The following is a 23,450-nucleotide window of genomic DNA, read 5'->3' on the forward strand; positions in this document are numbered from 1 at the left end:
AATCACCTTTCTCCGCACTATTGACTAGCAATGCCACGACAGCCGTGTCCGCATGCTGTGTTCCCAGCGGGCCGCGTTCTCACAGCATAGAACACAGTGCAGGGAACCGCAGTCACGCTGGGCCGACGGCATGGCCCGACTCTCTCAGGTGCTAACCGGCCTTCGCCAAGTCAACAGACTGCTGGCTGGGAAATGCTGTCACTTAACGGCCAAAGTCCGCTTTGTGTCATTATTTTTTTCGTTCATCCACCCGTGTACCGTTTCTCTCAGGCCTAGTAGTTCTACCATCTGCAGTGTTCAAAATACAAATGAAAAAAATGCTTATTTATAGTTATTTACCTAAAGCTTCTCCAGCGTTTTCCAGCATTTTATTATTTTTTGACTAACCAAAGCGAAAAACGTCTCTAATGAATTTGATTTGATCCCAAAATACCTCTTACGTGCATGATCCGTTGCAACGTTAACAGAAATGATGGATTCTGGTGGAAACTTTCTGTCAACCAGCAGCAACAGAAGGTCAACAACCATTGCCCAATGATTCCAGCCTTCTGCAATCCAATTTTACACACCAACCACCCAAAAGTTGCATGTACATCATGGTGTACACATAAGAACGAACTAAAGCATTAAAGGTATACTTTGCCTCAATTTTCATAATCCAGTGATGCAACACTGTAGTTTGTCTCCTGTTTCTAATTAATAAATGATGTAATTGAACTATTCCTTGCAACTTCTTTAAAATCTTTCCCAACAATGTTACACATCCACTTCAGTTTGAAAAAATACATTTATTCACATTGACCATGAAGGTAGACCTTGTACAATGTATTTTCTTCAACAGATTATAAACTCTCTTTTGGCATCAAGGACATCTTTACATTATCTTGTAGACACTTGTCATGCCAGAAGTTGCATCCTCCAGATGGGTGTTGTAAGTAGACCTATCCCAGGGCAGTGGGTATCAGGCCCCTCTGGCTGAAATAAAGTCTACATGGTACCACTATATAGAAGAGACTTCAGGTTTAGGTGCCTCTATAAGTCATTCTTAGGTGTTAATGGTGCCACCAAAAAGGTGCTCCTAGCTTGGTTCTGTAGAGTTAAACAGATCACATTCAAGTTCAGTGATAAATCGTATATTTTATTTATACCTATGCAAGACCAGTTAACTCACACATGCATTTTAATTTATTTTTTGGGATATTGATCAAGATCACACAGGAGATCGTTGTCCATAAAGCTTTGCAGTTGATTTATCATACAGGACGTTCTTGCTCCAAGAAATGTGAAATCTTTTACATGATCAACATCAGAATAAAGTGCCACTGATGGATTTCCTAAATCAGACGTACATGTCCTGCTCCAGACGTTAACATAATTACCAATTGTAAGGGCTTTTACCCGTGCCTGGCCTTGAACTCACTCAAGCCGAAAGAGTCAACCGATTTCACGAGAGAAAAAAAAGGAAATTGCACTTAAAACTGAAAGCGGAACATAAACACCAGGGGAAAACACCACTGGACAGGCTCTGAAAGAAAACACTTCTGGGAAGGAACTGCACTGTGCCTGCTTCCCATCACCTGGTGAGGTGCACCGATTGCCCTGTAGCCATCTTGGGTGTCATGGAAAGATCCAGTCAGCACAGCCCTCTGAGCTTTCTTCACAGAATGAAAATAATCTCACAACAGTTTCTCTTCCCTGAGTCAGCAGGGCCAGCCTCTACGAACATGTAGCATAATCCGAAACCTTACATTTAACGAAGTGTCTGAAATGCCAGCTTTTAAGCAGCCTATTGGTGGTCGTGTTTCAATAGGATCCAGTAGATTAATATGGAGAAGACTTGGATATAGTTAGAGAATGTAAGCTCTCGGCCTTCCGGCGCAGGTTTAGAAGAAGCGGCTAGTTTTCCTTTAGCTTAATGCTTGGTAGTTGTGGTTAATCATTTAAGTCTCATTTGTTAACACATTTTATTCATCACTAATACATTCAACACAAAATAATATTTCTCTTTGACACCCCCCCTTTACATTGGTAAAGGGGACTTTTTAAATCTGAAAAACAAACATTATAAAACAATTTATTAATAATTTCTTTTTTTTATAAAACTTTCTAAATACATGTGCCTGTGTCATTTCTTTCTTTCCCGATCATCATAAAATACGTTCATACAAGTTGACATAAAGTACTGGTCGAGTGATTGCTCTACACGTGATAGCAACACACCCGCGCAGTAAATTCCTGGAGAGAAGCAGTTGTGTCCGTGCAACGTGCGCCCAGAGCATGTGCCGAGCGGGGTCCTCAAAAGTCTCACGTCTCAGTCCTCGCCTCACGGTAGCGTCAAACCGTTATTAAAAACACAAGTGCGATGGCGGTTGGCTTGGTGATCATCCTAGCGTTGAATGTCGGTTGCAGCAGCACGATGACATCACGGAGGAGGTGGGTTGTGTGTCTGGAAATGGGGAGGGGGGTGATGAATATGATGATAGAAGGAAGTTGGGAGGGCCCGGTCACTGGCTTCCGGTCTGACTTTTACAGCGAGGCTTCTGTTCTTCACCCATCAACACCCCCCCTTCCCCCCTACCATGGACCCATTTAGGCTTCCTCCGGCTCTGGGAAGTTGAGGATCTTGCGGTGGGCCTGCCTCAAGTACTGCTGCTGCTTGAAGTACACCTTAAACGCCCCTTTGATGGCCACAAAGGCAATGCCTCCCTGTGTACAACAAGAGAGATGGGGAGAATTAATGGACAGACTCAAGCATGTTTTGTCTATTGGATCTATCCATCTATGGTAAACTTTCATTTTCACGCCATCCGTTTAGTTTCCGACACAGTGACTCATACAACAGGAGTAGCGCTGTTTAAGAATGCATACGAGTGTATGGCCGGCCTCCCTGCTCAAAGAGATGGCTGTCGAGGGGAACAGAGGGTTCAGCTGCCGTCACATGAGCCCCGCCGCTCCAGTTACCGGCGCCGTCCCCGCCGAGAAGGGGGAGCGCCATTGTCTCGCCCCAAACGATGGGCAGGAAAGGTCAGGACGGGGCAAGCTCCCTCCTCGGCTAAAACTGATTAGTTTTCACACCGCAGTTGGCCCTCGGGCGCGCACCGCGTGGGGCTCGTGGTTGGAAAACCTTTCAGGGACTGTCTCGACCACTGCTGTAATAAAACAAACAGGACAAAAGTCCTGTTGGGGTCTGAGTCAGAGTGAATGGTTGGGTGTTGTACGGGAAGATGGATGAGTGTCGGGTGTGTGTGTGTGTGTGTGTGTGTGTGTGTGTGTGTGTGTGTGTGTGTGTGTGTGTGTGTGTGTGTGTGTGTGTGTGTGTGTGTGTGTGTGTGTGTGTGTGTGTGTGTGTGTGTGTGTGTGCGCGCGCACGCGGGTGCATGTGGTTGCAGGGCTGCACTGACCAGGATAGTCCGCTGCAGGTTGGAGTTGACGCTGCTGAACATGAGTTTCCCCACAATGGTGGCGATGGTGGGGAAGACCAGGGCGCCACACAGGATGCGTGTAGCAGACACGTGGTCCGCCAGGGGGTTGGCCTCCGCTGGGATGCGGGGCACTGGGCAGCCTAGCCCTGCATGGGGACACAGGGTGAGGGTTATGGTGCCTGTGGATATTGAGAAGGACTCGACAATCTTGAGCAAGGCCGTTCGTTGGTGGTCATTTTGTGAGGGTTAGACTAACGTATTTTTGAGTGAGGCTATATTGTGTTAGAAATATCATTCATTAATAAAAAAAATCTGTTTTAATAAACGTATGGTTTAATAGACTAAAATCTAACTTGTATTTTATATTTGGTGTGCGACCCGCTTCAAATGACTGAAGCTCTGCCATCACCAAGCTGGACTCGGACCAAGCACTTGCCCGAAAAGCTAACACTGTGGCCGATTAAGTTAATCTAGAGATAAAGTCCATTTTATCTTTTTTGATTGGTCAAATTTCAGTCAGCCCAGATTTGATTTTGTTGACTACAGCCCTAATAACATATCTTCACTCAGGATGGGGACCAAAACTCTGTTAAACAGGCTCCGGGGCTAAATGATTAAAGCCTGTAGAACCAATAAGCTCGGACGTACCTGGTGGTGCCATCGGTATTGGGAGAAATTAAGGAAATCTATTTTTCTATTATTTAGGCTGGGTGAACGTTGCGATATTTAACTTGCATTAAAATGCATCTTGACTTTACAGAGTCAGTCCCAACATTAAAACAAAATAGGGTTGTCACCACAAGGACAGATACAAGGACATATAGTAGTCCCATTTAATCTCTGAAACAGTTAAATTCGTTACATACATATTTGAGCTATAACTACAATATCTCGAATGTGTATATGTGTGTTCAATGTAAGGTGGGTCTTTGGACCAGACGAGGTACGGAGCGTCTCGCCAGGCAGCAGAAAGGACAACAAGGGTCGGAAGACAGAAGAGAAAACTATAAAAACTACAAAAAAAACGATTCTGGGTGACCAATAGCCCAACTCGTAACAACACCCATCCCTGATCTTCGCCAGAGACCAATTAGAGGGCCAACACTGGAATGGCGTGCAACAAAAAGGCCCAGACAACCCAGCAGAAATATAATAGTGATAGAAAAAAGTAAGCCGTCTCACCCTCACCTGGGAAGATGCTGTTGAGGATCTGCAGCTTGTTGGAGTACTTCCTCCAGAGGCGCAGCACGTAGTCCTCCCAGCGGATCATCTTGCCCAGGATCAGCATGACGGGGATGGTGGGCAGGCCGATGAGCAGGAACAGCGGGTCAGCCCGCTCCATCACGTCCAGGCCCTCTTTGTGGCCCACGACCTGGAGGCGACCAAAGGGAAGGGGGGGTGGTTGATGAGAGGAGGAACAGACAGCAGAGCACGACGCTAAATAGTTTCAGGGCCATTTTCAGTGCGCTTCGTTACGCGCCAGGAAGAAGCAGACTAAATCGTTGCTGAATAGAGAACAATGAGGCAGCAATTTCAATCCTGCTGGGGGCGGACGCATCCCGAATTAAATCATTTTCTGTTTTAAGGACAAATAAAGAAGTGTGTGTATGTAGAGAGTAGATCAACAATAGGAAGGAATACGAATGAGATCTGGAAATTAAAAGCTACAGAGGATTAAGAGGAAAAAGCATATATACACTTCAGAAAAGCCTCTTTGAGAACCATGCAGTACATCTATTGTTAAACACAAAAATATGGCCATGACTTTAGAGTTTAAATTTGAATAATACAAATGTAAACAGGTATGCTGATTCAACTGCCTGCTGTTGATGTTACTCTGGCACTGTGAGGACCCACCTGCATGACGGTGACAGCCCCGTAGGTGACGGCCGTCCAGTAGATGGAGCCCACCATGATGCCTGCTGCAGCAAAGGGCCCCGCCTTGGAGATGAGGCGGTCGGCCAGGTCGAGCACATACACCACTGGGCCTGCCGGGGGCAGAGACAGGAGCCCTGTTAGACCCACGGCCACCAGGTAACACGCCCACTCCAAGCAGAACAGTCAATCAATCCTTTTATCCCCCAATGAGGATTAAGATTAACAGGTTTTTCCAAAATGTTTTAGTTGGTGAATCTGATGGCACACAGTGAGTCACGTTGTGAATATTTGTGTTTCCATGGCAAATTCAGAGCAAGGCAATAATACCCCGCAGGAAAAGTGATGGCACTATGGACATCATCATTTTCTTTGTGTTGTTGGCATGTGTCTTTATTGTAAACCCAACCCATCTACCCTTCCCTGGTTTGAAACAGGCATCATCTACAAGCATCCACACAACAAGTCTGATCACAGCTGTACTGTACAGGGCATTTTGCAAGTCAGTATGCGTAAAAAAAGCAATGCTATATCAGATGCCCCCTGATATCAAATCAACATAGTTTAAGCTCTAGCTTGATACCAAATACTTAGTCACCAAGTCCTTTCTTCCAAACACCTGAGAACTTTGAGCAACCCTCCTATCCATGTCCTCCACCCAGGGATTGCAAGGGCAACTCCAGGAAAACCACGCAATATTTACAGGGAGGCAACCGGATTTCTTCACTGCACCAGTCCCACGCAGAGCCTAATAATAACTAGCTCAGGAGTTGGATGAAGCTGAGGGCAGAAACGCCGTTGTTGGAGGCTGTAGTGAAGGACAGCAGTATTAGGGGCACACCTGGTAGTTACACACTTGGGAGTGATGCTGTATGAAGAGAAATGGAACCTTTCAGCATATATTACATTCGTCATGCCTTACATATCCTTTCAGTTATAGTTTTAGAAAACCACTTTTTTCATGACAAATAAAGAAATCTACTATATGTAGAAGTAATATAACATGTTCCAATATAACATCAAATGGTTATATTATATACTTGTTTCAATAATTGTACATATTAACATTATTTATACTCGATAAATATTGGTCATTTTGAATGCCTTTAGACTGGATCCTGAAGCATCTTTAACCCGCACTCAATCAACTGGTCATTGAAATTGACATTTTGAAATCATGAGGCTGGACACATTTTCACTTCTGAGAACTGGCTCCATAGCAATCATATCTCTTCATATTCTCAGCCTAGATTAACTCTTCAGCTGATAAGAACAGACATATCATTGACAGGGCAGGGACAGAGAGAGGAATGACTAGACACACAGTTACACAGTTACCGGCCACAGCAGGATGATTCAGGGAATTCACCCTATGACACATTTAAGAAATAATCCATAATTCATCCAGAAAGCACTCCGCATCATTTTAATGAAATGGTGTCAACCCACGTTTGACGACTTTTTGTTTTTTCACACAATCCAGATCAGGTTGAACAGGGAATTAGTGTCGTATGAAAGCTGCTCTGCCGGGCTGCCCCGGGAGTCAGTGTGTCAGCCCACTAGACGTACGGTAATAGTGGTGGTTTTCTCAAATTAGAACCAAGGGTTATTTTGAGGCTATGGGCTCAGGCGTCTGAAAACAAGTCAGGACTTATTTTCAAACTTTGTACTCACCACGAATCACCCACGACCCTGCCAATGTTCACACACATTTTCTACAAAACTGATTTCCTTAAGTGAGTGCTCCGGACATTGGGAGACTAATCAGCAGAGAATATCTACATTACCCTTACTGAAGGACATGGACAAAGTGGTGAAGGGTTGGCACATTGTTGAGTCTAATTGCACAATGGAGAACTTCATGTCCACAGTAAGTTAGGAGCAGAGAGTGCCTTCTGCCTGCTGCCGAGCCAGACACTCAGCACACTGCTTTACTGCCCCAGTGGTCGCCAAGCACATTGATCTTGCGCCGCTCGAGCACATTAATCTGACATATTCTGATGACGCAATCAGAATCCCTTCCGCTTCCTCCCTGTGGATCAAGCCATGATGGCCGGAGCAAACCAGGTCGCCCTTAATAGCCGTCGGTAATCTGGCCGGTTGGGCAATTCATTTTCGCCACTGGCAGCAAATTCCATAATTACAATAATGAAAAGGGAGGAGAGAGCGGGAGGAGAGGGGGGGGGAAGAGACTTCCTGTGCATTGGGTGGGACGGTTTGGCACGATGCGTCAGCTGACTTGTTTACTCTGTGCACGCAGCAGAGAAGGAGGCGTGGCAAGGACGCGCTGTCCTCACATTCAGCCAAACCACTCATGGGCTGGCTCCGGCTCCAGAGCAGGTGCTGATGGAGAGACGAGGGAGGGGGCAGCATAGCTTACAGCCACCCAGCTTGCGTGCGTGCGTGGCCAGCCGTGACGCCCACCTCCATCACGTCCGTGTTAAGCCGCAGAGCGCAATAAAAACCACAGGTTAATAGAAATGGTGCTCTTTAGCTCCGGTTGAGCCTCCATCTGATAGCAGACAGAGGGCCCGCCCAAGGGATCCCAGTGTGAGTAATGCCTGTCAGGCCTGGTTGAATGGGCTGGCCTCCACAGCAACCCAGAGAAGATCACTCAGCCTCCGAAGGCCACCTCCGAAAGACTGTCAACATGTGATATTAATGATGGACTGTAATTTAATCATCCACGCAGAGCAAGTGAGTCCATAATAAAGTGGATGGCTCTGATGACGTGTAACACTAATGCCACACCTTTAGAGCATAAATACAGCGCTAGTTCACATGGCAGTGAAAGTTGTTTTGACTTTAAAGTGCATTGTCTTAATTGGTATTTTTCTCTACGCTACATTAGCGTAGAGAAAGTTTAAGAGAAGTTTAAAACACTTGGGGCCTTTGAATTAAGGATTGTACATTTACCTCTTAATACAAATTGTTGGTCAGCAATACTCAACACAGCAGACATGTCAATTCATAATCAGTTTCTGGATGTCATCTCTAAAATTTGGCCTGAACAAATGCCTCAGGAGGTTTAAGGTAGGTAGCACTTCTAGGGAGTTGAGAAACTTGCAACAATGACAACAATCACCAGCAGCAAATTCAGACATTTTCCAGCTACGGTTTGTAGCTGTTATGACGCAACCATCGCATGACATGCCGGCTCGCGTCAGACCCTGGGGCCGGTTCAACTCCAGCAATGTCCCCGTGGTCCCGTCCGAACGATGCTGCGTCATGCGTGTGTTGCGTAAAAAGTCAGTGATATAAGCTGGGGTGAAGGACGAGTCTGTGAAAGCTGGCCAGACTTCACTGCTGATCCAGGTGTCAGCATCCCTGATCTGATTGGTCGTCGGGTTGGGGCTATTTTTAGAAGCTGGAGATATTAACGATTTAGCCGCAGAGCAGCAGTCTAGCGCCATCCGTCCACCCCCCCTCTGCTGTGTCATTCTCCAAGCCCCTGGGCTCCGCCCCCGGCCTCATTCCATCCCGTCTCTTACCTCTCCCCATACCTCCCCCACTCTCCCAGCTGCACGTCCCTCCAGCACATCTCCTCTACCGTCTGCTGCCGCAAAGGGATTTGAGAAATGGGATTGCTTTTTTTTTTTTTTACATACATCAATGAGGCTGTTCTCAAATAAACCCATTTGGTGTCTAGCATGCCACCCACTATTGTTTTTGCAAATGTTCCCATCCAAGGACAGATATAACAAAAGGACACCAGTCCCTCAGTATTTGGAATCAGGAAAAAATGTCCATTATATCCAACAATACAACACTAATTGTTCTAATCTAGCCCCCCTAGCTTTGTTAATTATGATCCAAACAGATAATAAATTGCAGAAATAGCGAGAGCACGTCTGGTTACCCCCTCCAGCCAGGTTTTACCGCCTTTCCCTCAATGCATATCACTGGCTAAGGACATAGAATGTCATGCTTCACTGGGAAAACCAGGTTGGTCCAATATAATCTAGTTTACTTGTGCAAAGTATAATTACGATAGGGTAGGAGCTTTATGTAATATTGGGCTGAAGTGACTTACTATATTAGTCCATTGTTTGAACAATTCATGGGGTCAAATCTGGGGTGGAATCTATGTTTCACCCCAAAAAATGCTATTAAAAATCATTAAACAACTAAAAAATATGTAAGAATACTGGAGTGGGGCTTATAATGTCCACCGCTAGACCATCCCATCTATCTCTTCACTACATCGTTAGGCCTCATTTCTGTAGATGCAGCCAAAACTCAATTTCCATGGCTGAAAGAGCCTCAGATTTCAATCTTTATTTCATAATCCGCTTGTGCCCTCTCTCTCCCACCATCCCGATGATTGCGACAAGATGAGCTTGAACCTTGCCAGACCTCATCTCAATGAACCAAACAAGAGGCAGTCCTGACACAAAGCCTGCAACCACAAACCTCAGACTGTGTGAGTTGATGTTTTAGAGCAACCAGACAGACTACAACAGAGCTGAATCCAAATCAACACACGTCTCCGGTCACTCGTGGCCAGGCCTGACGAGACAATGAGCCACACATTACGAGTCCTCATGTGTGCCATGACACGTTTCAGCCAAGAGAGGAAGCCTTTATCCAAATGTACACCGCTGTACATTTGCGGTTGCCAAACCGGCTGCACAGTCGAGGATGTTGAGCAGAAATAAAGACGAAAAACGAGAGGGCGATGAGCTGGAAAACTAACATTTAACTTTCTGTGGCAACTTCTCTTTATCTGGTTGGCTGTTGATGACCGTGGGTGAAAGAAGCGGGCCGAGACAAGAACTCTAAATGAAGTAGCACCGTGCTAATAGAAAAACACAACATACCGGCAGGGCTTCTTAAACAACCTATGGGCTTGATGCTGGAATCGGCAACACTTGATTTGGTGAAACATTGCACAATGCCAATTAAATGTCATTCAGATATATAACGGTCTTCCTAACCAAGATATGAACCAATGCGACTGTCCTCCCGGGGTACAGTGAAAGATAAAATTAAATGTTTCGAATAATTCATTGTTTTTTTAACACAACAAATAATGTACTTAATTTCATTATTTTATTAATAGTAGAGCCAATAGTATACATTTTATAATTCTATAAATGCCGTTAAGCCGACTAAAACTGCAGAACTAATTCTGGTGATTGAGGGATCACAAACATAGCCAGGTGCAAAACGCAGCTCTCTGAAAATGCAGGAAAGGTCATGTAACAAAAGAGGAAAGCCCTGAAGACAGCCAGGCTAAACCAGCAGATCGAGGCAACCTGACTGACGGCACAGCTCGGTTTCCTATAAATATACACAGACCTGTTTACCAGCTGAGCCCCACGTGAACACATTGTCTTCTGCTCTCAAATTACACCTATTGCCCTCCTCTCTACAGGACCTCCGTCTTAGACACAATTGCATATGTATTTTTCCATCCTAAAACAATAGCTTGGCAAGTCATTATTCTCCATCAACGATGCACTGAAAAATGTTTGTTTGGAGCAAAAATAAAACAAATTATTTAGAGGTTCTCTTACCTCTAACTGATTGTTCAAACAAAACACAGAGCAATACATTGAGTAAGGAAAGTGCCCACAATCTGGTCAGAGGCAGGGCTGCAGTGGGCAAGTGTTTAGCAGATGACTAAGTAGAAACAGCCCCCTGTCTCTCTCTGACGTGTCAAGCTAATTACAGCAGCATTTTCTCCAAACTGCCATTTGTCTCTTTGCATGAAGCCTGCCCACACACTGCACGAGAGCCCTTTTTGATGCCCGTCAGGCTGAAGTGGAATATTTACACTCTGCACCGCAGTGATGACGTCGGTTGCCCAGTAAATAAACATGTAGCTGGGCATGAAAAACCAAACAGATTCGGGAGCTGGTGCTAGTTACAGCTGCTGCCTACTAAAGAGTGTCACTCAGAAGAACTAGTCGCTTTCCTTAATTTTTAAAAAGAAACCCTCATAGTTGCCAACTTGAATGCAATTTCCAAATGTAGTAGTTGTTGGCCAGGAAAGGCCAATACTGCAATGCTTACTATGAACTAAGGGCACGGATAGAGATAACTCATTGAACATCCCATTTCTACTTAAGTCCCTTCTGGTGGTGTTAATGATTAATCCCTAATCGATTAAATTGCCCTTGTTAAATGTATTAACCAACAATGGATTTTATATACCATTACATGGTGAAAAAATAAAAACATACTTTTTAGTCTAGAAATGGCACTAATTCACAACCCATTTGGCTTTTTTTTTTTTAATTGTCAGTGCCATTTTTTTTAAGCGCAAGTTTTATCATTCTTATATTGTTATTTATTTACTTATTAATGTTTCACACAAATGATGTGGCACTGGAGTTGTTTAAACTGAGAAAAGGCCCTGCATCTTGCAACTCAATTATTAACAGTGCCTGCCAGTTAGAGTATCCAATAAGGCACCTCTTAATATAATCTCAAGGCTTAACACTTTCAACATGGCGCCAAGAAAATGATAATCTTATTCTAATGACTTTTGTTGGTGAATGAAGCTTTGTCCAGGGTAAAGAAGTCAGTGTGGATGGTGAATCACAGGCTACCCACCGAGTTTGGGGAAGACAATGAGGTACTCGGCGTTGCACTGCGGGCAGGCCACGCGCGCCGTGCTGTTGCCGCGCTGCTTCTCGTCCACCCAGCGCTGTAGGCACGACTGGTGCACCCACTTGGTGGAGCCACGGCAGCGGCACGGCCGGACCCACTCGGCCGTGCGGTCATCCTCGTCTGTGGCAAAGCACACCCAGCAGCTCCTGGAAAAAAAAACACACCGTTGGATAGTGGAATGGGATTGGAGATGACAGTTTCTGCCACACAATTTCTGGATCAAGTCATTATACAATTTAGTTATTTCATAACGTCAACTTTGCGAAACATTTTGTTTAATTGGTTGCACTTGAATACACTGATTTTTTTTATTATTTTACTGGAAATAATGGCAAATACAAGATAAGCTTAAACAATGGATTATTCTTTAAAACTTTCACCATTCATATTCAGGAGGCCAAGGTCTGGTGTAAATTAAGCTGGAATCAAAGAGGAGGTGAAACGCTTGTGACTGCACTGTCCAAAGCCATCAGGGGGAGTGCCAGACAGATAGAGAGGCAACGTAATGTAATCCTAAATGTCCTCTTTCAGAGGAAAAGTGGGCAGTCAGCAACACAAAGTCACTCTTCAAACACAAGTCAAAGCGGTAGCTTGAACCAGACTTGGCAGGAAGTTAATTCCGATAGTGGCAATTGTGCCTTTTCACTGTATGTGTCGTGGAATAATGTTCATAGTAGCAGGTAGTAGTGATAAAAGTCTCTCTGGGATCACTAGACTGAACGCCCTAAACAGAAACACTCCAATGGCCAATGACTCCACTTATTTCTTTTTTTAAATCAGCCAAAAGCTAAACATGTACCCTACAAGTTATCTGTATCAGATTACCGTTTCGATTTAGGCTTCATTAGCCACAGCTCTGGCAATATCAGAGCAGCACTCAATCAACCCAAATGAAGGACAGAATGAAACCTGGGACGTTGCTGAGACAGGTGCAATGTACAAACAATAGGATGAACCTTGACCCACAAGACCGGACAATCAGCATGAACAATGTTGAACTTTTGAACTTAAACCCAAGGCAACACCCTATAGCCCGAAAAACGTGTAATAAGGAAACAACCACGCCAACAGATTACATCTTGAATTGACGGTAGCCAAAGAATAGATTTGATTAGGACAGGTGTCTGTGTAGAGAAATTCATTTCTGTAGCACTAGAAACCTAGACAGATGACCAGAATACATTTCTATCTCTATCTTCTATTTCTATCCAGTTCAAACATTAATTTACAACCCTATACCGAGCATCCCTTTATTTATTTAAGTGACAGCTAGAATATACCATGTCCCATTACACATTGGAATGGTGCTCCATGAGATCTTGGCCTGTATCCTGTGCAACCCTCAAACTAATTGTGTCAGACAATGGGCTTCTACGACTAAGGGGGTTTTTGGTTTCAGCTCAGTGATGAATTAAAGCCGCTCCATCTCCAACATCTGGGAGTATATTGGATATCCAGTGAGCTGACCTTACTGCAGTACTTCTCCGGCTCAGACGCTATATTGCCGTTCCATAATTAATCATCAGCAAGCTGGTGGCTAGATGGATCCCCACCCGTGTTATGCTGCATGGGCTCAGCTCCAGAATCTGGACCAGTGGCATTCCTAATGAAAAAGAGTGACTGGACTACGATAAATATTCATAAGATGGGACTGAGCAGTTGATAATGCAGAAACAGAGGGACGTCAATGGTGGCTGCTCCCATACAAATTTGTGTCCAAGTGCTGGCAGGACATGTAGTTTTCTTATAATTTAGGCTTTAGGCTATCTAGGTCCCTGTTTTAATGAGGAATAACCATAACTCTTGTGGCATTAAGCAATGAACAGTGTGATAACTAGGTATAAAATATAGCAGAAGTCCTGAATGCCCCTGGATATTCTCTTAAATCCAATTTCAAAGTAATTTGGGTCGACCACAAGCTTGTTGCTAGGAGATAATTTGGGTGTGTAACAGCTGCTCTCAACATTCTCCTAGCTATCTGTATATGACATTTACTTCCTCATTACCATAATTAAACTGAACACCTTAAAACGACGGCATTTCAATGGATGAATGAAACCATGATAAATTTACACACACCTCCCATAAACCAATAGTATAAATTAAAATAGATAAGATGAGTAGAGATGTACAGTCTAATACTCACCCTTTATTGATCATTAACAATATGCCAATCATATCTTATCAAATATGTCACAATGTCAACTCTGAGTGCTGACATAGCAGACATATGGACATTGCCAAAGGATTCAAGAGCATGGTCTGCAGAAAGTGTGAGGCCAAAGGAACCCAAGGCATTGAGAACCGGCACTTTTTGAAGCAAAAGACAGCAGTGCTTTTGACCAAAGAAGGCACAGCCAGTGGTTGCCCTGACTTAGGAACACAACAGGTATGTTCAGAAGGCCTTCAAGTACTTCTTTCCCTTCACAAGGAAAAGAAAACAATAGAGCATTCATCAGCCGCAGTGCCTGGAAACGTATCAACTTCTACACCACAGCCCTTTTGAAATGGAAACAAAAAACCCTCTAGACCATGAAGTTCAGAAAACAATTAAATGATTGACGGTTCAGTGCTTCCTTCACTTGTACACTGCCTAAATCCCTCTCCAAAAGTTCATCATCCAGAGAACAGGGCTGAGTGGGGACAAGATGTGTCTGTAGAGAGTGCCCTATTATTTGCCATGTATAATTCACCCTGCCTGCTCCTACACTTGAATAATGGATGTCAAATCCCTGGCCTTCGGTCATCTTTCTGTCCTGGGCACATGGCGTGGCCTGTTATTTGCGGCTGTGGGGGATTGAGTGTGGTGGGTGGATTGGATGTGTGTGCCTGTGTGGGGGAGCGGATGGGTGTGTGGTTCTGTGAAAGGCAGTAGACAGTCAGCTTGGATTCTTTGCTCAGGTTGCTGGTTGCTGCCTGCTGCCTGATTTTCCAATACTACCCTGGTGCTGAATTAAACATGACGCCGTAGGAGAGGTGCCTAGGGGTCAGGGTGCTCGGTGACATGGCGAGACTACGTCCCGAATGATCAATCTGGGGCTTCGGAAACTTTAACCCTCCAGTTCTCTCAACGGCCTCATCGGACAAATCTCCAGCTACTGCCCCTGTAGTCCTTCTCTCAAGCCGACTGATACTATATACAGTTACTTTTCTTACCGCAGACTGTGGTTAAATTACGTGCTGGAGGAGCCACACTTTCAATGCATGAAGAATGATAACCAGTATGATGATAATCTATGCTTGATTGATGCGTGTGCTTTCTTCTGAGTCTGTAAAATCATACCACGTTAGCACGTTGTTCATTAACAAGAAATGATCTCGACCACCACCCTAAACCATATTCTTAATATAAACCTATAATCACTGGCTGGCTGTAGCCTCTAACCTGCTGAAGGAAACACTCAGAAAACAGCAGATAAGCCAAAGCCATATGCTACAAAAGGGGACTGAATGGAGATTAACACCTGTCACGAGAGTTCCCCAGAAAAATAACCTTGAATTTGGCAGGACTGAAAATACAATGAGAGATTTGGTGCACTGCACCATTCTTACTTGGAGAGAATAGGTTAACATTGAATGCCAAACTATCTGTTTATATCCACAAAAATTCAACTGGAATGGCATATCTCAAGTAAACCCAAGTTATTTGAATACCGGGCAATTCTGTAGGACACTAAATCAAAAGACAAAAAATTAAATAAATAAAAGCATTTACTCTCAAAAACCTTCCGTTTCGATGAAGTAAGGAAGGTTTCCACAGAGATGACATGACAGAATGGCTGATAAGGGCTGCCTCTCAAGACCTTGCCAGAGCACGGTGAATTTACAACCCAACTACACAGGCAACTGAAATTGCTCTCGTGGCCCAATGTGACATGCAACACATAATGGACTCCTTCTGCAGACAAATCCATAATGAGTTTTTGCGACCATATTTCTCTTATATAGGCTGATGCCAAGTTTGAATGTGGATAACATTTAAGAGTCTTATGAATAAATCCCAAATGATAGAGGCAATTATAAAACAGGTGTTATTTTGCACAAAGGGGGAAAAGAGAAAAATAAAGACTTTCTTCCTCATGGTAGAAGTAATAGACATCTGTGGGTTTTGACTGCATACAAAGATGAGTAGACAGCTCTGCCACTTTCTCATCGTCTCCCAGGTCAGGCTTCACTTCTTTAAGAAGGGCCCTGGTCCCTCCACAAAGAGCCTTTTCAATGGACGGCCACACGTGACTGTGGGAAAACTGGAGGTCCAGTGGCACAAAGCAAAGCACAGGAGCAGTGGGTCCGCTCCCTGAGAGGTTTATTAAAATAAAAGTTTTGAATGCCTAGAGGTGCCTAGGGTCTATCCATGAGGAGAGTACAACAAAAGTATGATGACGATAAGCCGAGGGCCCAGCTTGCCAATCAAAGAACATGCTAGATTTGGACTGTGCTGCATAAAATAGCCCAGTCAAACAAGAGTCAGACTATTATCGAGGGTGACACTTCACTTTAATAATGTTTACGTTGTTCCACAATTTAGCAACAGCTAAACAGAACAGATAATTTACACTCCAAACCAGTTGGGGGCGCTTACAGTTGAACTGTAGCGGAAGCTTGCTGGGAAGTAAAAGGGAAGAGGAAATGTACAACTGCAACCTGCATTGTCCTTTGTCAATGTGAAAGTGACAACTTGACCCTCTCTAAATGGATGCTATAAATAAGCGCTCAATGAGAATTATGTTTGTTTTCATTTTGATCGCTTACTAAAGAAATGTAGAACATGTTTGCACAGAACATCCACGCAAAATACATTGAATAATGCCACATAAAGTCATCAGGATCACGCCAAGACAGAGTAAGACAGGGAGAAGTGAAGAATAAGACTTGTGAAAAGGGTCAGGATGAATTGTTTGAACCTGTATCCACCTCTAGATTTGGAAAGATGCATTGCATGGGAAGTATTCAGCTTGTGGCCAGGCAAGATAAGCACCCACTGAGCCATGTGTTTGTCACCAATAGGGGCTGGCTGGCTCTACAGCCAAAAAGGGCCCATGGCATACATCCCCTGGTATCTGTTCTCAAACACAGCCTGGGGTTATTGCCTAACCACAAAGACACGCGGTCATATGACTGCAGGTCTAGGACCTGCTTAGAACACTGAAGTGACATGTTAAAAAAACACTGTTAAGAAATGTTCCCCGTCCAAGGCTTGATTTTAAAGTTAGACTATTTATTTTTTGTCATGCTACCTAATGTCAATGTTTGGTTTGTGTCAAGCTATCAAGTCATCCATTATTCATTACACAGGTCAAATAACTTGAGCGCTACATGCAACTAGGTCAAAAAAGTTAATTGAACCATCACCCAACAAATGTTGGTGACATAGACCTATGTGCACATGTCTCTAAGTGACCAAGAAGGACATACATTTAATGATATATTATAGAAGGGTACAGTTATGGTGTAAATGCTGGTAAAAAAAACAGGCCTTTATCCAAATCGTTCACTTTGCTTACAAAAAAAGTACAGATGAATAGCTATTCCGTGTTGGAATCCATTGTTGTTCCAATAAATGCGGTCCAAAGAGAGTGTCATGACCGCATGACCACTGCCAGGTTTACTCAGTTAAAACAGTATTTCAGCTGACCTCATTGCGTTAACAGCAATGTTTACCGAATTGGTCTTGCTGTCAAACCTGTGGAGAGATTTACGGCTTTAATGCAGAAATGGGGTTCATGTTCCTCACAGAGGACGAATAATATGACAAGAGGCAGGCATGTCAGAACCAGTAGGACAGAAGTTATTTCTGGATGCTGAACACAGCAACGAGCCCACAATCTGTGAATCGAGCATTTGCCTGAGGGAGTTTGTTGAAATTGCATCAGTAACTTACGTATAAGAAACTGCATAATGGTTAACGATTGCAACGTATATAACTCATAGTTCATAAAACAGCACATATCGCAAGAGTAATGAAACATGCTAGTTGTATTGACAGGAGTGTCTCCTGACTTTCTCAGTGTGGAGGCATTCCCAGAAGATGCCCATGCCACTAGGACCGCTTCGCACCGTCACCTGGACAGTGTGGACACGTATGCATGGGAGGTTTAGAAGCACGTGTGCCACATTAAGAAATGTTTGAACAAAGTGAAACTTCCAGCTCAGCTGGCGTTAGCTTACGGAGGCCAACTGGCCTTCTGCTCGAACTCACCTGTCCAAGTTCTGCTGCATTACCACGGCACTCTGATCCGCCATTATCGAGAGATGGAAACAAGTCACCTATCACCTATCTCACCTATCTCGCAAGTTGCCTAAGTTGAATTCGTTATACTATTAAAAAACTGCCAGGCAGGCTCGTTAATTTAGTGCAGCTTGCGGGGGCAGTCAATCACTAGCTAACAGTAGCTAACAAGCTAAAACGGCCTTTGTGTTGCTAAGGAGTCAGCCGCGCGCTTGCCAATTAGTGTAACCCTAAAAACGGCCCATCTTCGGTCATCCCACTCTTAATATCACACATTCGTGACCTGTAATCTAATTTCAAAACTTAATGGAATCGGCGACGATAAAACGTTATATTTATCTCGAACTGTAACACATCAGCATGACCGTTTGCTGCGTGGACGGCCCGCCCCTAGGTTAGCGCGACGTGACATGACGTATGGCGTCATCAAAACAACGACGACGTTGACGCTTGAAGCGCCATGTGTTGTGCCGACAACACGGGACATGTAGTTCAAACAGATATCGCATTCCCTCGTCTCCAAAACATAAAATTGTTGATCTGAACCACCCCGACAGATCCTCTCAAGAGCTGATAACTCTTTTTACGGGGGCAACCATCATGAAGTTACATCTATGGCTACAGAACACTTCATATAGCGGTAAGGTGTTTAATTGGCTAGATACCCATGCTATTCTTGCTCAATATAAATTGCAAACGTGAAATTCATTATAGCACGTTATTGTACAATGATTCAGGACTATAGATATGGAATTTCTTCCATTTTCGTTGTATGTGCCAATTATTCCCTTCACATTAAAATACACCGATCTGAAGAACACAGGCCTATGGAGTTTTCTGTTGGTATCAATTTGCTTTGAGTATAATTGTAACACTGTCTGTCTGTGTGTCTGTCTGTCTGACTGTCTGTCTGTCTGACTGTATCTGTCCAAGTTAGTCAGAATGTGATATATTATTGCAATAGATGCCCATCGATTTTGTGTTTGATCTCAAAAGTGTGTTATATATGGATTTATTATTAAAGATATAAAGGTATGAACATTCCTTAAACTAATTTAAATTAGCCTCTAATGATTCACGTTAGTACTTTTGGAATCAGAGTATGCGGGGTGGATCACAGAGGAACTACAACTCCCTAGATCCTCTGCTGTTCGTCCATGCGCCGCAGTTCATCAGCTGTTGAGGCAACTGCTGACTATCTCCACACAAGGGTAGATCGTTTGACATAAACCCAGGCGAGGCAAACAGAAATAGCTTTATTTACAGAGACCCTAAAGGTGAACGATAAAGGTAATATACTTTTAACATTGGACGAACATATGACGCAGCTCTGCATGTTGATTATGTGGGGGAACATATGGACTAAGGGGGGGTTTAAATCCATTACAGAATATGCCTATGGAAATTCTTGAACAGCGAATGGATATTTGGGGAATAGCATATGTATAAATGGCAGATAGATTTGATATTGATTAATATTGCTTAATGACCTTGGAAACGGAGCGCTTCGGGAAGAAACAAGGATTAACCTGTGTGTGTGTGTGTGTGTGTGTGTGTGTGTGTGTGTGTGTGTGTGTGTGTGTGTGTGTGTGTGTGTGTGTGTGTGTGTGTGTGTGTGTGTGTGTATTGCAGTCTGTTGCGATCACCTTGCAGTCCATCTGTGTTATAATTAGTGCTTCAATATGCTTTTATGACATTCTAACAGATTATAGGCCATTCCATGTCGCCTGCACTATGCTGCGTTTTGCGCGTCTGCGCAAAATGTAAGAGGGCTATGACACTTTGCAATCCCTCTTACTATACGACGTTACTTCGTCAAACCATACCGAATGTTCCACAGAATATGGTTAAAACGATTGGCCCTATATATTATCTTATTATGCATCGTTTTTGGAAATAAGCCTACGATTGCTTATTTTGGTTATTATAACACTATTTTTAGATTAACTGTCTTACCATACGCCTCCCCATATGTAGCCTATTTAAATATGGCATATAGAACATAGTCTCTGAAACGTTTCGCGTAGGAACTAGTTTATTAAGATAAAAACTTGACCCGGCTGGGTGGAGCTCTCTGTTATTCTACCCATGACTGTATCAGCAGTCTAGTCGACTTAAATTGCGGCATGTATGGACATATCCTGGAGTCATCAGGGGTAGCAGTCACTCGGACACAGAGCTAGGGTGCAGTATGCCCTCCGATATCTAATTATCGGGATAGGGTGTTCTATAATAAAGTTACCCCGGGCCGGGCGGCGCACAGGCGAGTGCGTAATGTTCTGGGCTGCGTTTCTATCGCCAGCAGAGAGAAAAGAGAGACGCCCCTTGCCTTTTAAACCAGATAACACGGCGTAACAGTGTGGTATGTCAACGCAGGACGCCTTTAACCTTTTTTTTTTGAAGGACAGCTGTATTTATTGACGTATGCAAATTCAAACAGGGGAGGTCCTTCTGGAAAACCAGAATCTGTTTTACGTCGCAGTTCAGAGTTCCTGCGTGAAGGAAAACGAGACGTGGCGAATTCGGGTGAATATCGGTTGCATATGCTCCGCAGTTTGTGTGTGTAGCGTTGTACATAGAGGGCGAAGGCAATCCATTTGGTGGCAATCTGTATCACTCTAGTCGTGTATGAATGCTTGTTTTTTTCCTTTTCGGTTAAATGGGTGACCACGAATTCGCCTCACAGTTGGCTGGCTGCTCTAACATGTCCTTGTCGAAGTTGTCGCTCAAATGTAACACCCCGGCGAGCCTAGTGGGCCTATATGATATCCTAAATAATAACAACTCGTCGTCTCTATTTTTCCCATTTTCAGCACAGCAAGCCATGCAGGATGATTTACTGATGGACAAAAACAAAGCCCTGCAGCCTCACCATCAGCAAGATCCAACAAACGTAGACCCTCCCTCTACCCCGGCCCCCTCATTTGAACCCCCTTCATCCGAGGAGAGCAGTCCGTCGAGTGTGTCCCACCAAGCGGCTTCACTAGTGCTGGACAACAAAGAGAAAGTGCAGATGGAGTCGCCGATCCTGCCGGGGTTGAGTTTCCACCAGCCGCAGGAGACCGGAGGCACCCTCTCCCCGTCGTTCGGCAGCACTTGGTCCACGGGCAGCTCGAACGCCGGCCCGGACGACAGCTTTTTCCAAGGAATACCCTCGGTGAACGGAACGATGCTTTTTCAGAACTTCCCCCATGTCAACCCGGTGTTCGGAGGTAATTTCTCACCTCAGATCGGCTTGGCTCAGTCTCAACATCACCATCAGCAGCAGCAGCAGCAGCAGCAGCAACAGCAGCAGCAAGCACAACAGCAGCAGCAACCCCAGCAGAGGAGGTCCCCCGTGAGCCCCAACCAAGGCCCATTCCCCCAGAGAAACGCTTACCAGACCATCATGAACAGCAAGGGGTCACCTGCTCCGGCCTCGTCCTCGTCTTGGAATAACCACCAGAACGCCGCCTGGAGCACAGCCTCTAACCCATGGAGCGGCATGCAGGCTGGAAGGGACCCGCGGAGAGCCGTGGGCGTCGGGGTCGGCGTGGGAGTCGGAGTGCCCTCTCCCCTGAATCCCATCTCCCCGATGAAAAAGCCCTACTCCGGCAATGTCATTGCGCCTCCGAAATTCCCAAGAGCTGGCCCTCTTACCCCCAAGTCCTGGGTGGAGGACAGCGCCTTTAGGACCGACAACGGCAACAATTTACTGCCTTTCCAGGTAAGCCTGCATAAAAGAATAATAGGCATATTTATTGTGTATCTATTTTAAACATGATATATTCTGATAACCAGGCTAATTTGAAAAGTGAATGGGTGAATAAGGGCGTTCATCACACCAGTCGTGGGTATTTTATTATCTTGGGTGTAAAGGGAATTTGTAATTTTTCTTTGACATAAATAGTAGCCTCGTTAAATAGTAATATAGGGTACCGTGTTTTAGTGTCTGTCTTAAAATGTTATTGGCCAGGGGTTTTTCATTTGATGAAGGGAACCTAAAGAGTATCGCGTAAAACGTTGTGCATGTTGTATTGCTTGCGCGACATGGTTAAAGCGACTTATCAGGTCGCCAGCTCACTCACCGGGTATAAAGGACACATTGCATTTGGTTGGCCTAGAGACTGTAAAAGTGGGTTGGTATCAAATTATATCTGCGCTATGGAGGTCCGTAATGACCATTTATAACCAAGAAGATAACCACTGCCATACATTGTAAAACATGCAAACGTAAAGATTCAGTGGTGTATTTAGTCTATTTTAGTTTCGTGTCTTGACATTAGTCAGGATACCAATGGGCTAGCACTTCCCATATAGCTTTTCACATGACATGTCATGAGAGAGAGAGAGAGAGAGAGAGAGAGAGAGAGAGAGAGAGAGAGAGAGAGAGAGAGAGAGAGAGAGAGAGAGAGAGAGAGAGAGAGAGAGAGAGAGAGAGAGAGAGAGAGAGAGAGAGGGGCACATAGATCCCTCCTCATGTATATATCTGGACAGCTGGTGCACCAGGTGAACCTGTTGTCAGTCTGTCCAGTGTCCACATCCCCAGCCACCCTTCCCCAGTGTAAACACAGCACACGCATAGCAGGGCACATTGTGACCTCCACGCGCTCCCACATGTGAGCGTGCTTTGCCCCGTGTTCTGCCCGCTGATTAAAGGGCGAGGAATGCCTGGAATGCAGCTTTACACGTGCATGCGAGCCTCTGGAAAACAAAAGTCACATGAGCATCTTAGGAGACACCCTCATCTGGGCTGACAGCTCCGATGAGCCATTGTGGGGCCCCGATCTTTTGTGTGTCGGCCGTCCCCTTCACATGAGACCGGGCTGCCCAAGGGTGACTGCTGCAGTCAAATGACACCGTCACATGACTAGGCAAAACCAAGTCAGGTTTTGTTAAGTTGGAACGTCTACGCATGAAGTTTTGCCTGGTTTGTCTTCCTTAGGAAAATGCTCAGCACAGTTAAGCCTGCTTGGTTTAATCCTTGTAAACCTTTGCGTTCCCGTTTTTTCCATTTCATGTATTTACCCAGATTTTGTCTGAAAAAAAAAGATTTCACTCGTGTTTTTATAAAACCCTTTTTAAAACCCTCTAATTCTTGAGCTATTCACTTAGATCCCCCCCCTCAAAAACAATAAACATAGAATACATTTACTGACACCTCTGCCTCACACAGTCACCACTTAGCCATACCATAATCAGCTGACAGGCGGTCATGTTTTATTATTAATATGATCGAAATGTCTTTGGTGAGAGACAACAGATTAAAATGAAGCCCAAGACAGGCAAGATGGGCTCACCTTGGGCTGCATTCCACATCCCTCGGC

General features: G+C 44.5%; 2 protein-coding genes across 3 annotated transcripts in view; one reads left to right on the forward strand and one right to left on the reverse strand.

Annotated features, from left to right (window-relative positions):
• Positions 1 to 833: 833 nt before the first annotated feature.
• On the reverse strand, positions 834 to 18,524 carry marchf5 (membrane-associated ring finger (C3HC4) 5). 2 transcript variants are annotated; one of them, XM_084470908.1, is made up of 6 exons: positions 18,115 to 18,524; positions 11,859 to 12,061; positions 5,280 to 5,410; positions 4,611 to 4,794; positions 3,402 to 3,568; positions 834 to 2,706 (listed from the first exon to the last, which is right to left on the reverse strand). In XM_084470908.1, the coding sequence occupies exons 1-6, from the start codon at positions 18,156 to 18,158 to the stop codon at positions 2,590 to 2,592; spliced, it is 846 nt and encodes a 281-aa protein (XP_084327034.1). In that variant the 5' UTR covers positions 18,159 to 18,524; the 3' UTR covers positions 834 to 2,589. The 2 variants fall into 2 exon arrangements, with proteins under 2 accessions (XP_084327034.1, XP_084327033.1); XM_084470907.1 differs by having other exon boundaries at positions 4,605 to 4,794.
• A 777-nt stretch (positions 18,525 to 19,301) lies between these two features.
• Positions 19,302 to 23,450, forward strand: part of cpeb3 (cytoplasmic polyadenylation element binding protein 3) — a gene marked incomplete at its 5' end in the record, with an annotated part of 38,400 nt that continues 34,251 nt past the window's right edge. The window contains 4 exon segments of the mRNA XM_084470882.1: positions 19,302 to 19,356; positions 19,359 to 19,416; positions 19,418 to 19,434; positions 20,958 to 21,850. Coding sequence (XP_084327008.1) covers positions 19,302 to 19,356; positions 19,359 to 19,416; positions 19,418 to 19,434; positions 20,958 to 21,850 — 1,023 coding nt within the window.

The sequence above is a fragment of the Micromesistius poutassou genome (assembly GCF_964030765.1).
Source record: "Micromesistius poutassou genome assembly, chromosome: 7".
Classification (NCBI taxonomy): domain Eukaryota; kingdom Metazoa; phylum Chordata; class Actinopteri; order Gadiformes; family Gadidae; genus Micromesistius; species Micromesistius poutassou.